General features: G+C 36.8%; 1 protein-coding gene across 1 annotated transcript in view; it reads right to left on the minus strand.

Moving 5' to 3' along the window:
* COL25A1 (collagen type XXV alpha 1 chain) overlaps nt 1-15,769 on the minus strand; it is a 504,591-nt gene that overhangs the window by 150,622 nt on the left and 338,200 nt on the right. Inside the window, exons 6-7 of the mRNA XM_078002085.1 lie at nt 3,916-3,942; nt 3,750-3,776 (exon numbers count right to left, since the gene is read on the minus strand). Of these exons, the coding sequence (XP_077858211.1) occupies nt 3,750-3,776; nt 3,916-3,942 (54 nt within the window). The remainder of the gene's footprint in view (nt 1-3,749; nt 3,777-3,915; nt 3,943-15,769) is intronic.

Below are 15,769 nucleotides of genomic sequence, written 5' to 3' on the forward strand. Positions count from 1 at the left end.
TTTCACTTAACATAACGTCCTTCAGGTTCATCCATGCTGTTGCAAACGAAAAGCTTCCCTTCTTTTTAAGGTTAAATAGTATTCCATTGTGTATACCACATTTTTTTAAAACACAAATGGAATATTATTGTTCCTTAACTAAATCCTGCATGGGTCACCAGCATTAAATGCTCTACTTCTATGTATTCAACTTTTAAAAATTCCACATGTAAGTGAGATCATGTGGTTATGTATCTTTCTGTGCCAGCCTTATTTCACTTAACATAACGTCCTTCAGGTTCATCCATGCTGTTGCAAACGAAAAGCTTCCCTTCTTTTTAAGGTTAAATAGTATTCCATTGTGTATACCACATTTTTTTAAAACACAAATGGAATATTATTGTTCCTTAACTAAATCCTGCCATTTTCTACTTGGATCATATTGTTTATACTATTTCCTCTTCCTGGAATATGCAATGTCTTGCTCTTCAACGTATCCTCTAAAGATTACCCATTTATCAAATTCTAGCTCAAGTGTCACCTCTTCCACAGTTGCCAGCACTCATTTAAAATGAAATAATTTTCACTTTTCTAGCACCTCTTGGTATATCTATTTGAGGCAGATAACATATAACCACACAGTTTTCTTACTCAGGTACCCATGAAATTATCAGCTTCTTGAGGGCCATAATGATATAACAGTATTTTATTCATATATTCAACAAATGTTTATTGGATATTCACTATTCTATGTGAAGGTGGTATGAACAAGATAGAGAAGAACCTTGTTTTTACGGAATATAGGATCTAAGGAGGGAGGGGGGCATATTTTATAGATAATGAGCAAGTAAATACATAAACAAGATAGAATAATCTCTGCTTTAGATTGAGTAGTTAAAGAAGTTCTCTCAGAGGAGGTGATATTTGATATGAAGTTTCAAGAATAAGAAGAACCCAATCACAAGAAGACCACAAGAAGACCAGGCAAATGCAAAGCTGTTGAGTTGGGTGAAAGTGCAGTGGAGGACAGTTTGGTCAAGTGTCATAGGTGGAAGGGAGACTAGTGTGAGATGAGCTGGTGGGAATGGGCAAGAGCTAAGCACAGCAGGTTGGATTTCATTCTAAAGTTTTACACAGGAGTAACATGATCTAATTTACAAGTCAAGTGATCTCTCTGCCTGCTGTGTAGAAAATGGATTATACAGGGTTAAGAGTGGAAATAGAAAGATTAATTGGAAAGCCACTGAAGTAATCAAGAATATGAAAGTAAGTCGAATTTGGTAGTTAGTAGAAAAGAGAGATAAGTGGACACATTTATTGTGTCTATAGTATTAAGCCCAGTATCTTAAAGATGGTAGCTGCTCAATATATACTGCTGAATATATGTCCAAGTACTTAAAAATAGTCTCACATTCTTAATTTCCATATGATCTTCAAGTTTTTCCTGCTTTGATTTACCTCTTATGGCTTAATTTATTCCCACTGGATACTTGGGGAGTCAAAGAGAAAAAACTTCCAAATATTCAAGAAAATGATAAAGGTCTCATAATGGAAATTCACCTGACAAAGAGCTGACATGATGGAGTTTGGAGTTCATATTGTTAATTGTGGGAAGAAATAAACTATTGGAAACAAATGGTAAAAAGCGTAATTCAAAATCTGCAACAGGATGAAAATGGACAGGGTATTGGAATACAAACTCTAGATTTAAAAAAAGAGAGCCTTTGGTCATTATCAGCAAGAATACTGTGCCTAAACAGAGAATGTGGGTAAAATTAATTTTCATTAAAATTGGAGATGTTTCCAACTCTTACCTTCATCTTACTATCTTGATATGATCAATTTCCTAATATGTAGTTAATACTATCTTACTAGATAGTAATGTTTATAAAATTCTAAGAGCACTGAATGAGACCTGCTTGGAATCTGAGAAAAGACAGGTGAGTCAGTGGGTTTTCATTCTCTTTCGCCTCTACCTTCCAGGACATTTAGATTTGTACCCATGAAGATTCATCCTGTATTAGGAATTCAATCCAAATTCCTTCAATACAAAGCAAAATACAGAGGAAAATGAGATCACTTTTTGCCACTTTCCACCTGAAATGCTACATGAGCTCTGAATTGAGTGAAACTTGGCCCCATTCAGTGTGAAAACTGGCTGAAATCTGTATGAAAGGCAGTCTGGGTTTGTCGAAGTAGTTCATGAACTTTGGCCAAACTTTCAAGGAACCTGGTCCAAGTCTTAGTTTGTAATGCAACATGAAACCAGGTGAACTTCAGATGGTTTCAGGTTTCATCCTGAAAATTTGGCCTAGCTTTATAATCAATCATCACTCTTTGTAACGATGAAAGCCAACACACCTTTTTGAAAATGAGGACTGCATGCATACTGATGACAGCTAAGTTGTGAACCACCCTTCACTTCCTTTGCCAAAAGAAGATTTCTCAGAATGGAAACAGTTTCCCTCTTACCTGGAAAGGGGAAGTTGAGTGATTTTGATATTGCGTGTAGAAAGAAATGATACTTGATATGAAGAGACATGTCATGTGAAATAATCACCACATACGGAGCAAATGGCTGTATTCTAATCACTTAAGGTTATAAGAGTCTTATTTTCTTCACATCCATGACAGTGGATAACGTGGTGTTTAATCTCCTAAAATGAGCTTTTGGCGTGAAGCTAGTCATCAGCCAGAGTAACTGCCATGAGAAACAAAATGCTGTGAAGCATAACCAGTATTCCTATATGAAGAAGTGGCTGAAGAACAAAAGGGAAAGTATAACAAATCAGAGCATAACTGTTATCTAGTTTAAGAAACATGAGGAGATAATGCAACTACAAACCTTTCAAGTTTGCATCAACTGCATCTTTTGCAAAAATATCTCTATGCAGTAAAAATGCATTTAATAAGCAACCAAGCACAGTGAATTTTACAGAAAGACCTACATAGTTTCTGTTTTCAACCTGAAAGTTTTAAATAAGCCTTTCCACTGTAAAAAATTACTCTATTCAACGAAATACTTGCTTTTGTGCATAGTGACATGAGAAAATTGAGAGGTATGTTGAATGGAGCCACTACATCATTGAAACAGTATGTCTGAACATTTGGGTAATAAGGCACAGATGTGAAGTAGAGGACTTGGCACTACCAAGGTAACAACAAAGCATTCACCATTGTGTTATAATGGCTAAAAGGGTCACATCTGAGAAGCTTAAAAGAATGCTCCCTCCTCCCTGCAGTGCTAAATTGTATTACACCTTTTATGTGCTTAAAAATCTACAAAAGCTAGAAATTCAAACAAGTATTATGCAAACTTATGGCAAAGAACAAATATGTAAAATGCATTGATAATTTTATCTGCAAAAAAAAAAAACATTTATGCAATAGCACGTAAAGTTTAACTGCAGCAAAAGGCCAAATTCAATAGAAATCCATATGGCCTCTATGTTGCGAAACAATTCATGCAAATCTGAAGGACTCAACAGTCACTGGCAAGGTGGCTGCTATTGACTCTTAGATGTGATTCTGGCCCTTTGTCAGTATGTCTAACTATTGTAGAATTTTCTACTTATAGGCATCAAGTAAAGATAATGCAACAGAATACATCCAAATTGTCAGTTTTTTTCACTTACAAGTGGTATGGTATTTTTGCCAGCCATTACTGAACCATGTGGCACAAAGGCAATTATGAAGCTGGGGTACTTCCATTCAATAAATTTGGAGTTAGAAACTAATCTTCTGCCCAGGATAGGTAGAGCACAACTTACCCGAGGTCCCTGATCACCTTGTTCTCCCTGTAGAATAGAAAGGTGAGATAACAGTTTTAGCCAAAATACATACATGATGCTCATTAAAAAGATCAAAATATAACACAGTATAGGTCATGCCAATATGGATCTCCACTAACTTTATTTCTGGTATGCATTTTCTTACCTTATCACCTTTTGGACCAGGAGGGCCCTGAAAAAAAAAAAGAGAAAAATATTTTAATTTAAAAAAGATATTGTAAACTGAATAGATCAGTCAGGTTAGTCAAAAGATTCATTCAAAGAATACAGAGATAGCTGTCAATGAGGTTTCACAAGAAATTTTGGTTTCTAAACTATGATCATATTAGAATGTGAAACATATAACCATATATGTTTGTTCATATATACCTGTACATATCATGTCATAAGTACATAATATGCTGAATAAATTTTCACGAACTCAACACATATATGCAAGTAGAACCCAGTTAAAGAAACCGAACATTACTTACAAGTTAGAAGCTCCTGTTGGGACATTTCCTTGTCACTACCCTCCACCAACAGTAACCACTATTCTGACCCCTGACAATATAGATTAGCTTGCCTGTTTTTGTACTTTATGTACATAAAATCACAGAGTCTGGCCTCTTTTGCTTAATTAGTGTGAAATTCATCCATAATTTTGTGTGTAGTGGTAGATTGTTCTTACTGCTTTATAATACTCCACTGTGTGAATATATCATCATTTACTTATTCATTCTACTGTTGGCAGCCATTTGTTTCCAGGAATTTCTAGGTCTTGGCTATTATAAAAATATTGCTATGGCCAGGTGCAGTGGCTCATGCCTGTAATCCTAGCACTTGAGGAGGCCAAATCAAGTGGATCACCTGACGTCAGGAGTTCAAGACCAGCCTGGCCAACATGGTTGAAACCTCATCTCTACTAAAAATACAAAAATTAGCTGGGTGTGGTGGCGCATGCCTGTGATCCCAGCTACTTCGGAGGCTGAGGCAGGAGAATCGCTTGAACCCGGGAGGTGGAGGTTGAGGTGAGCCGAGATTATGCCACTGCATTCCAGCCTGGGCGACAGAGCAAGACTGTCTCAAAAAAAAAAAAAAAAAGGTGCTACAAACATAGTAATTCACATCTTTTGTGAAAAATTATATTCATTTCTGCTGGGTGTATATCTAGAAAAGGAACTGTTTAGGTTATAGACTATACATATGTTCAGTTTTAGAAGATGCTACCAAATGGTTTTTCAAAGTGATTCTTACCATTTAAGCCCCGTCAGTGATGTACAGAATTTCAGTTGCCCATATTACCAATACTTGATATTTTTTATCTTTTTCATTTTAGGCATTCTGGTGGTGATGTAGTAATTTCGCTTCATGTTTTAATATGTATTTACCCAGTGATCAGTAAATTGAACTCCCTTTTAATATACTTATTGACCATTTTGCATCCTTTTTCATAGTGTCTCTTCATACCTTTTGTCCTTGGCCTACTGAATCGTCCTGTTGATTTGCTAGAGTTCTTTATCTATTATATATTATACATTGTACATATGTATGTAGGTAGATGTAGAGTTATTTATATATTTTGAATGAGTCTTTTGTCAGATATATTTACCGCAAATATATCTTCCCACTTTGTTTACTGCCTTTACATTCTCTTAGAGGTATTTTTGATGAATACCTCTGAGTTCTTAATTTTAATAAAACTCAATTTAACATTTTTTATCCTTTATAGTTGTCCCTTTTTATATTCCACTTAAGAAATCTTTGCCTACTTCAATGTCATAAAGAGGGCTATGTTTAGTTTAAAAGCTAAAAGCTTCATTATTTTATCTTTCATATTTAAATCTGAATTTATTAAGAACTGATTTTGTGTATGATGTTAGGTAAAAGTCAAGATGTTTTTTTAAAATGTGGATATCAAATTAACCAAACACCATTTCTTGAAAATGTACCTTTTCCCCATTATAGTACAGTATTACTTTTGTCATAAGTTAAGTGATGCTATATATGTGGCTTTTTACAGGAATTTCTATTTTGTTGGGCAGCTGTCTATTCCTGGGCCTCACTGAGATCTTCTTTACCTTTGAACAGAAATACTAATGCTAGAGGCACTGATTATGTTATCTTTTCTAGCTCTTAAAGATAAAGTCATGTTTTGGTTTCAGCCCACCTGAGGAGCTGGAGCATTTCAGAGTCACCTTCTCTCACCTCCATTTTCAGCAGGGCTGAGGAAAAAGGACAAGGCTGGACAGGAAATGGGCCCAGGTTCTAACAAAGTACCCCATCCTAGGTGCCAGTGGAGACTCTATGTCACTGCAGGTGGGAATGTAGCAATGCTCCACCTTCCAAAACATTTCCTTCTGCTAAGTACCAGCTACAGAAGAACTGCACCAAATTCTCATTCTCAGTGTGGCCCTTCTGGTAACAGCTGTGAAATTATCATAAAATTACTAATAACTACACCATGTCCTATGCTTTGTATCTTTTACCATTGATAAAAAACTTTTGCACCTGTTATTGCATTTAATCTTTTCCACAATCCAATGAGAAAAGTATTATGAAAATCCTTTTACAGACACCAAAAATGAAACTCAAAGACTATCAATGTTAGGCTTCTTGTGAGTTAGCCAGGACTTTAACCCAGTATGTGTGACTTTGAATGCAGAGGTTTTGACACAAAGTATTGGAACACAGCTCTGGAACTAGAGTCTCAGAAAGAAGGATACCTATCTGGTGCCTGCCTTCAACAAGGGCCATCTAAAATGCCTCCCACTGCATTTTCCATAGTGTCACAGACACTGGTCGCAACGTCTCAAGTTCAAAATGAGAGAAAGGAGAATTGAGAAGGAGTGATGAGGGGGAGAAGGGACTAAGATAATGGAATCAACTTTATAAAACCTTTTTATCTCTTACCCCCAAAATCATTTTGCCATTTAAAAGAGGAAAGAGAAACAATTTTGTTTTCAATAAATTTTTAACATTTTTATTGTTTTCCGTGAATCAAGTAGTAATTAGTGAGTACGGTCTGTGTGTTCATCTCTGGAAAGTTAAGTTTAAGGACTTTATTCAATTATTTTTAACAAATGCAAAATGCTTACTAAGGTTATACAAGTAGCATTTTATTTGCGGTGGGGCAGATGAAAGCCCAAGAAAAGAATAATGAGAGGATATCACCAAATTTAAAAAATACAATCGAGGTTCTAGTCTTGATTTAAGTAGCATGTTAGTTAACTTTATTTTGATTTTTACACACATTTGTTGAATGTCTATACAGTGTGGCAACATTGTAAGCACTGGTGGGACACATATGTTGGGAAAGGTTGATTTGGAAAGACATGGTCCCTGTCCTGGAAAAGCTAAATAGCCTAGTGTCTAAGGCAAACAGTTTCCACATACTAGCATTAAGAATAAATGACCTCCAGAAAATTCAGGTACATCAAGGTCAACTGTTACTATGGACATCTCCCCAGCCTCCATATCCACCCCCTTCCCAGGTTTCTCTTTAAACTTTTGTTTGCTTTTGCCAGTGAGATTTCAGAGGCCACATCTCCCATTGTACCAGTCCTCTAAAGGCACCTTGTTAGGTTACACAGCATCTTTAAGGACAAAGATTTTGTGAAGTTATTTGACAGGAACAGAGACAACCCTTTTCCTCAAAGTCCAATTACTCATGCCAAATCCACGTGTCAACTAGAGCTCTTTAGCCAGCTTACCCTGAGCAAGGATGCTTAATTCATGAACACATGAAAATTTGCACCCACAATTGAGCAATAAATATTGCTGCCTCAAAAGAGGGTGTTTCTGAGCAGACAGTATGGCGTCCTGGCACCTGCCAGCTTAGGACAGAAGCAAAGCCGAGGTCAACCTCCACACACAGCTGCAGGGGCTGCTTCGGACGCTCCAGCCCCCACTTGTGCACTTGGGATTAACAGCAGGTGTTTTCTTCTGCTCTGACTGAAATCCCACTCTTCTTTCTGAATTGGACCCTCTTCACTGAAAATATGGGTTGAATTTGCAGAACAAAGTGGGCTACCTTAGTAAACACAGATAGTATAATATTTCCAAAATTTAGAAGCCATACTTTTTTTCTAGGTCAAAAAATTACAAATGAAAGAAAGGTTTATTTGATCATTAGCCTTTAAAATTAAAATTGGGGTATTAATGATTTTTTTCTATCTTTAGCATTAAAAAAGCTAACTAGTATTAACTAAAGGATAGGCAGCAATAAAAATTAATGGCTATTTGAATTACAAATTATTTTTCAACGGCACATTGCTGTTTCCAACTAAACCAAGCTCAACAATCTAATATTTAGTAGACATATTTATTGTTCAGGTGACAGTACCAATGGCTGGTTGGTAACTATTCGATGATAAAACTTTGTTGCTCCAACAAGGTTAGGGTCAATGGAAAGGAAAGATGGTAAAATCAGCAGTCATAGGGAAGTGAATAGTGAGTCACAGCTCTATAGAAGGCCCTTTTGGGGACTCTTGTCCTGGTTTGGTCTAGAATCCAATAGTCAGGTCTTTTATAAGCCCCACTTTAATAAATAAGTAGGAATATTTGAAATGATCTTTTGAATTACTTGTGTGTAATGAATCCTAAAGTTAATTGCAGAAATAAGTACTTAAGGGTGCTAATAAAGTTTTTATTTATTATTGTTGTTAGTAATTAGAACGTTTATTTTAGGGCATTGTTGGAATGTTATTAACTTCCTACCAAAGGATTTATAAATTTCCATGGCAAACTTCAAATTAGCCCCTGTTCAAATGGCTTTACATTCAGAATCTGCAGGAACCACCCTTCTATTTGTAAAAAGTCTTTAATGTGGGTTTTGGCCTATACCAATTTAAGTCTCCTCAAACCTACTTCTGTTTAAGTAACCAAGGTTTTAGCTTTTTTTCTATCCTCTATTGTCTATTTCAATTAAATGATAAAACCAAACTGAAAACAAAGAGAGGCACAATGAATGACTTTCAGGAAAATATTGAATTTCAATCTACATAACAGCAATGGAAATACAGCTGGAAAAGAGAGATATATTCACAGGCCCGGAGTAACCCAATCATGGTCCTTTATTTACTGGAAGTATAAATTATACTTGCTTTGAACCAGAAAAAATCAAGGCGGGAATAGTTTTTAAAAGATGACAATCATGAAAACAAAATTAAATTGTGCTTGAGGTAGAAAAAAGTGGAAAAGGAGCAAACATTGGGAATTCTTGGCAGCCCGAGCTCCTGGAATAAGAACGGGGTTATGACTTTTATCCCAGGAAAGTATAGATAAGTTTATTTTTATTCATGAAATATAACGAAATCTCTTCTGATTCATCTATTCACTGCTATAGAAATGAGGACAAGCAAGCTTCATTCTCTAAGCATTTCTGGCTCACTATCAGCCAGGCGGTGTACGCTGAGTCTGGAGGAGGGACATGTAAATATAATCACAATCAGTGGACTAAATACTGTGTTGTGGGAGTTCAGAGCAGAAAGAGGACGGAGAGCTGGAGTTGAAAATATGCTATTGGAACTGGCTCTTGAAAGGTGTCCAGGAAACAAGGGGATGGAGGGAGGAGGAGCGAAGCAGGCCGGGGAGAAGGGATGCACATGCCCAGTTGTGAGAAAATACCACGTTGTCAGAGAAAGGAGTTCAGGGTGGAACATGTGGAGAGTGGAGATAGAAAATAGCAGGAAAGAGATTTCAAAGGCTGGTTAACCACACTTGGGTGTTTGGGCTGGATTCTATCATCAACGTAACAAGGAGTGCGGAGACGCAGTGTGCTCTGTTTTGTGGAACTCTGAGAACATGGGGTGTTCGGGATTCTTAGGAAGTGTTTGCCTTGGTCCAAGACAGAGATGGTAAAGCTTTGAATTAAGGTTGTGCTAGTGGAGGCACAGGGAAAGTTCTAGATTCAGGAGACATTTCTCAGGTAAAAGTCAACAAGACTAGTTAACTGATTGGACATGGGGGCCACTAACAGGTGTCAACATGTTTTAACAAGTCCTACTCATTTCAAGGTTCACAATTTAGTGCATTTGCAGACAAACATTGGCCTAAGCTGGTTCAACCCAGATAAACACAGCAGTTCCACAGCTAAGTGAATCATATAGAGCTTAAATCTGGTTTTAGGGTTATATTTCAAATCCACAGTGTTGGCAGCTTCGGCTGGCCTAATTGGAAATAGCTGAGGAGAGAGAAAACATTCTCTATCATCACCGTTGAGCAGAAGCAGCACAGAGGTAGTCATAACTGCCTCCCTTCAGAAGCCACCATTCTTCCATGTTAACTTCTGAATACAGGACACCTTTATCACATTTTCTTTCCTCTACTTTTTCAACTGTAAACTGAATATGGAATTACTCTATTTTAAACTCTACAAGTTTCCTAGTCTTTTAAAGATAAAGAAGATAGTCTGCTGTACAAGCTGTTCTCTAGCAGCACAGCACAACCTCAATGGTCACTGCACGCCTGACGTGGGTCTTCTCTCTGATGTGCTCAGGCACAAGCAAACGTTATCAATGTTCACAATCTCCCAGGAAGGAAGGAAGCGGAATATCCAGTTTTTCTCTTGTACAACTAGGATAGAAGCTTCAATTCTACTGTCTACTCCCTAAATTGCATGATGAACTTGGCTCATAGTGCCAATGACACGCATATGCAAACCCCACACTTATAAGGAAACTGAATTTGGTACCACAGTTTCTTAGCAGGTATCCAAAACTGCAGAAAATCACATTGCAAATAGTATTAACAATTGAAAATCTAGTGTTTTACTTGAAAAATAGGGATTCTAGGTATTTAGGTGAGGATACATCCACTCTACTTCTGAAAAAAGTGTTTTATGTAGTACAGGTTTACCCCCAACTAGAATGTGAACATGTGTTCTTCCGAGTATTTACTTTCACCTTAAATTCATACATAGTTTTCTGTTTTACTGGCATATATTTTTTAGAGACATTTCTTCTTCAAACCACTACATTGTTTTATAGACTTTCAACTTTGCAAATAGCTTCAACTACAAATGTGAAAATGTTAAAGTTAAAAAAAGTTTTCTGAAAAAACTGATGTAAAATCATAGGAGTTCCCCTATAGTAAGTATAGATAAATTGTGTGTGTGGATACTTGCGTTTAATATCTTTTTAAATGCTTCAGTAAAAAGTTTTAAAAAGTGAAAGTATAATTTGAGAGCTACTTTAAAATGCAGTACATGAAATAAAGTATCTTGGTAGTTAAGAGCTTGAGTTTTGGAGTCAAACAGATGCAGACTGAAATCCTGGCTGTAATCACCTGTGTGATCTTTAAATGGTTAATTAATCTCTTTGTTCCTCAATTTCTTAATCTGTAAAATGGGGAAAATAATGCCCACTGTTTGGCTAAAATAAAATATTATACATGAAGCAACTTATAAAATGCCTGTCCTACCCATAGTATAATGGTAATTATCAAGTACAGACTCCATATTTTTAATATTTTAATTATCATAAACATAAAATAAAATTTCTTTTCCAGATACTTGACTTGAGGATAAAGAAATACAATAGATTTCCTGGCTAGGCATGGTGGCTCACGCAGCACTTTGGGAGGCTGAGGCAGGCGGATCATGAGGTCAGGAGTTCAAGACCAGCTTGACCAACATGGTAAAACCCCATCTCTACTAAAAATACAAAAATTAGCCGGGCGTGGTGGCGGGCGCCTGTAATACCAGCTACTCAGGGGGCTGAGGCAGGAGAATCGCTTGAACCGGAGAGGTGGAGGTTGCAGTGAGCTGAGATCGTGCCACTGCACTTCAACCTGGGCAACAGAGCGAGACTCTGTCTCAAAAACACACACACACACACACACACACACACACACACACACACAAAATAAAACAAAACAAAAAAGAAACACAATCGATTTCCTAAACCAAAAGAAAATGCCTTGGGAAATGTCCTGGGGGATGGTTGAAAATATTTTGAGAATATGAAGGTCTAATATAGTCTACCTCTATCATTCAAGAGCTATTACCAAACAAAACAAATAAACTTCATCGTAGTTTTAACCACATTACTTTTATGAATAAAATAGACTAAACATCAGACCCTAAAACCACCTAGTCACCCTTAGCATAGAGTAGATGCCCAACCAGTTCTTGCTGAATTGAAAGGCCCAGAAAGAAAAGAATGCAATAAAACTCTCAGTGTTCAAAGCAGCAACATATAAAGAATTATAGAAGAACCAGATTCAATGTTGCTGCAGAAGAACCGTGTTTATTATAGTGTCAAACTCTGCTAAGCCAGGGAAGGGAATTATAGCTATAAACAGATTTATAGCTTCAGACTTTACACCTTTCAGTGTGCACTGAAGATTAAAAGAGACCAAGCAGAGGGGGTGGGTATAAACAGAAACTTTTAAAATATCAAAACCAGCCTCACTTACTAGAAAACAAATTTTTATGGCTATTATTTTCTGGGCATTTTCCACAGTAAGATCCTAACTATAAGGTTTTTTGTGATGTCCATCTGAGCCCTGAACAAGGGACTATATGTGCCCATGATCAGTCTTAAATCATAAGCAGCTGCCATAAGGAAGCAATTAGTGGGTCTAGCACGAAAGAAAATTTAGAAAAACCAAACATTAAAAAAGGACTCTCAAAAGTAAGACTGATGTAGCTCAATGGAGTTAAAGGCTTATAAAACAGCAGGAATCAGGGACGCTCTCTCTGGTTTTCTTTTCTAACACAATGCAAATTAAATACAGTCAAATTACCGCTCCTGCCAATCAAAACCAAGGGGGCCCTTCTTCCTAGCATCATTCCTTACCTTAAATGTTTTAAGAAATTTCTAAAACTTCTTTGTTTAACTTTGATTTTTTTTTAAACTTATTTTTAGAGGTCAAATAAAATGAACTCCATGGTGAAAGACTTGGAATCCTAAACATTCCTTTTGTCGAAAGAAAGTATCAACTTGCTCTTTTAATGCCCTAGTAACCCTGTGATTTTACAGCTAATGGTGCAATCTATCCTACAATGCTCTTCCTGTCCTCAAAACGATTCAAATGTATTCAGAGATATGCTCATGTTTATACCTTGGGTTTAATCTACAATCATCAATTTCAGCATGTTTCCTAATATATCGTCCCAACATAATTTTACCCGGGCTACTTAAGAAACATTGTTTGCTGGTCAGTTCGATTCTTTGCTTCATTTGCAGTAGTATATAGAGCAATATAGGTTTTACGAAGGGCCGCTGAGCACAACACAGGATAAGGGTAGGATGTTCTGTGGAGTCTAAAGAGATACTCAGAAGGAATTAAAAAATGACTCTCAGATGAGGCTAGGAGAGTCTGACTCTCAGGGCTTGTCTACCATTCTCATTCTTCCAATGTATATTGGATCTCCCTCCTTTTCAGTCGATGCCTAAGATGATCAAAGGCTTCTAATACAAGCTTCTACTACAACACTCCCCATCTTCAGAGTCTTCTGTACCTTCATCCTTCTGTCTGTGGAGTGAAGGTAAAACTGTACCTACCCACTTCTGTGCCTGCTCCCCAACCTTGCCCTAGTTATTCTTTTTCTCACTTGTCTCTTCAATCATTCCCATTCCCTTGGATTCTTCTCTATGCCCTTCAAACATGTTCTTTCGCCCTCTCCTAAAGACAAGGGGAAGCAAAGCTGACTTTGCCCATTACTCCCTCATTTTAGTGTCTTATCTTCTTCCTCACTGTCTCCCTAAACAATAGATAGGTCATAGAAAGGAAGTTGAATTAGAGGACAGAGAGGGAGGTAGCAGAATAGACGTCATATTTTTACAGTCTGTTTTGGGAGAAATAAACATGAGTTGAAATACATACTGATCTTGGGGACATTTCTTTCCATTAGGAAGAAGAAAGTTGAACTATGGGAAGGAAAACTGCTGAACCAGTCTTCCAGGCACGAGACAGGAGTTATCTCTGGCTAAACTAAAACCAAATAGACTGGAGTTTTGGGAAGATGGGGTTGACAAAACCTGTAAATATTCAGATTGCCCAAATCTGTGTCTAAACCTTTTTTGTTTTTTACTGTTCCCTCATCAGCTATGAAATATATACCCTTAAGGCTATAACTATTATCTGACTTATGTTCTAAATTCTTTTCCAGGGTGCAATCCTGTATTCTCAACTGATCACCAGATGTATTAGCCAACATATACCATCATCAGCTCAAATTCAACATTCTCAAACCAAATTTCTCAATTTTTGTTGCAAGCCACTCATGATTCTTGACTTTCCTATTTTTGTTAAACACAGTACTGCTCCTCCAAGTCTAAAAGCTTAGTATTATATTTGATTCACTTAACTTAATCTATTGCCAAGTCCTATAGATTTCATTTTCCACAAAATCCCTTGAATCTATGGCCATCTTTTCATGTTTCTTGCACCCTTGTTCCTGGATAACTGGAATAATCTACAAGCCTCTGTTGGCCTTACCTCTTCTAATCCATCCTACATACTTTTGTCAGGTTAATTTTTCTAAATCACATTGCTGAGCATATTATTCCTCAACTGAAAGAATTTTAGGGGCCCATTTTGTAATCTACAATGAAAAAGTTGCCATAGACAACAATCTTCAATAGATGTATTTGGTGAAAGGTTGCTGGGTATCAGGTCAACATACCTTGACCTCCTGATCAACCATGTACTTCTTGATATAATGAACTAAGAATTATACTATACATTTATTACAGATTTTCCTAAAAATTCAGCCAAACCTACTCAATCTTCTGAATGTAACCCGTAGTTTAAATAAAATAGAGAACATATGGGAACAAGTTAAATAATACCAAAAGAAATAATTAGACAAATCCAGAATGTGGGACACTCTAAATATAGAGTAAATGTCCTAGAAAAACTGATTTCATGGAACAATAAGGGGAAGGAAGACCACTATAGAATAAGAAAGACTGAAGAGTTTTAATAATTAAATGCCAAGTGCAGGCTTTGGGTCTTGGTTCTAGCAAAACATCTGTAAAAAGACATTTTTTAGACTATTGGTGAAATGTAAATACGGACTGGGTATTGATATGAAGAAATCATTGTTAATTTTATTAGGGTTGATGATAAAATGGTGGTTATGTTTTCCAAAGCCTCTGTCAGTTAGAGATTCATATTTCAGTATTTGTAAACATAACGACATAATATCTAAGCTTCGCTTCCAGCAAAAACTAAACAAAACAAAATAAATGAGAGGAAAGGGATTCATAAAAGTAAGATTAGCAACTGATGTTTCTTGAAGCTGGGTGATAGGTCTAGGTCAATTTATGATACTATTTTCTCCTCCTTTTGAGAATCTTTGAACATTCCCATAGTAGTTAAATAATTTAAAAATTTATTTTAAAATGCTCTTCCAATTCATGCCAAATAAAGCATTAACTTCTAACTGTGACCAAAGCCTTCTATAACCTGCTCCTAATTTTCCTTTTCTGCCTTATCTTCCCCAGTTCTCTACAAGGAGCCTCTTCTCCAGCCTGTCTTCAATATCATCTATTCTCAGAATGACCTCTCTATCTTTACTTACGTCCTTCTTCCTTCTCCTGAATAAACATTATCAATTGTCATTTTGCTTGGAATAGTTAAAGCATACCTTTCTTTTCTTTTCTTTTCTTTTTTTTTTGAGATGGAGTCTCGCTCTATCGCCTAGGCTAGAGTGCAGTGGCATGATCTTGGCTCACTGCAACATCTGCCTCCTGGGTTCAGACAATTCTCTGCCTCAACCTCCCGAGTAGCTGGGATTACAGATGCCCACCACCACACCTGGATAATTTTTTGTATTTTCAGTAGAGATGGGATTTCACTATCTTGGCCAGGCTGATCTTGAATTCCTGACCTTGTGATCCACCTGCTTCCACGTCCCAAAGTGCTGGGATTACAGGCGTGAGCCACTGCACCAGGCCGTGGATACCTTTCTTAAACCTCTTACCAGGAAGCCTGAGCTATGAAGCTACTTGGAAAAAAAAAAATAGAATTTTGAGTTTCTGGAAGAAAATTTTGTTCTTGCAGTACAG

The sequence above is a fragment of the Macaca mulatta genome, chromosome 5, assembly GCF_049350105.2.
Source record: "Macaca mulatta isolate MMU2019108-1 chromosome 5, T2T-MMU8v2.0, whole genome shotgun sequence".
Lineage (NCBI taxonomy): Eukaryota > Metazoa > Chordata > Mammalia > Primates > Cercopithecidae > Macaca > Macaca mulatta.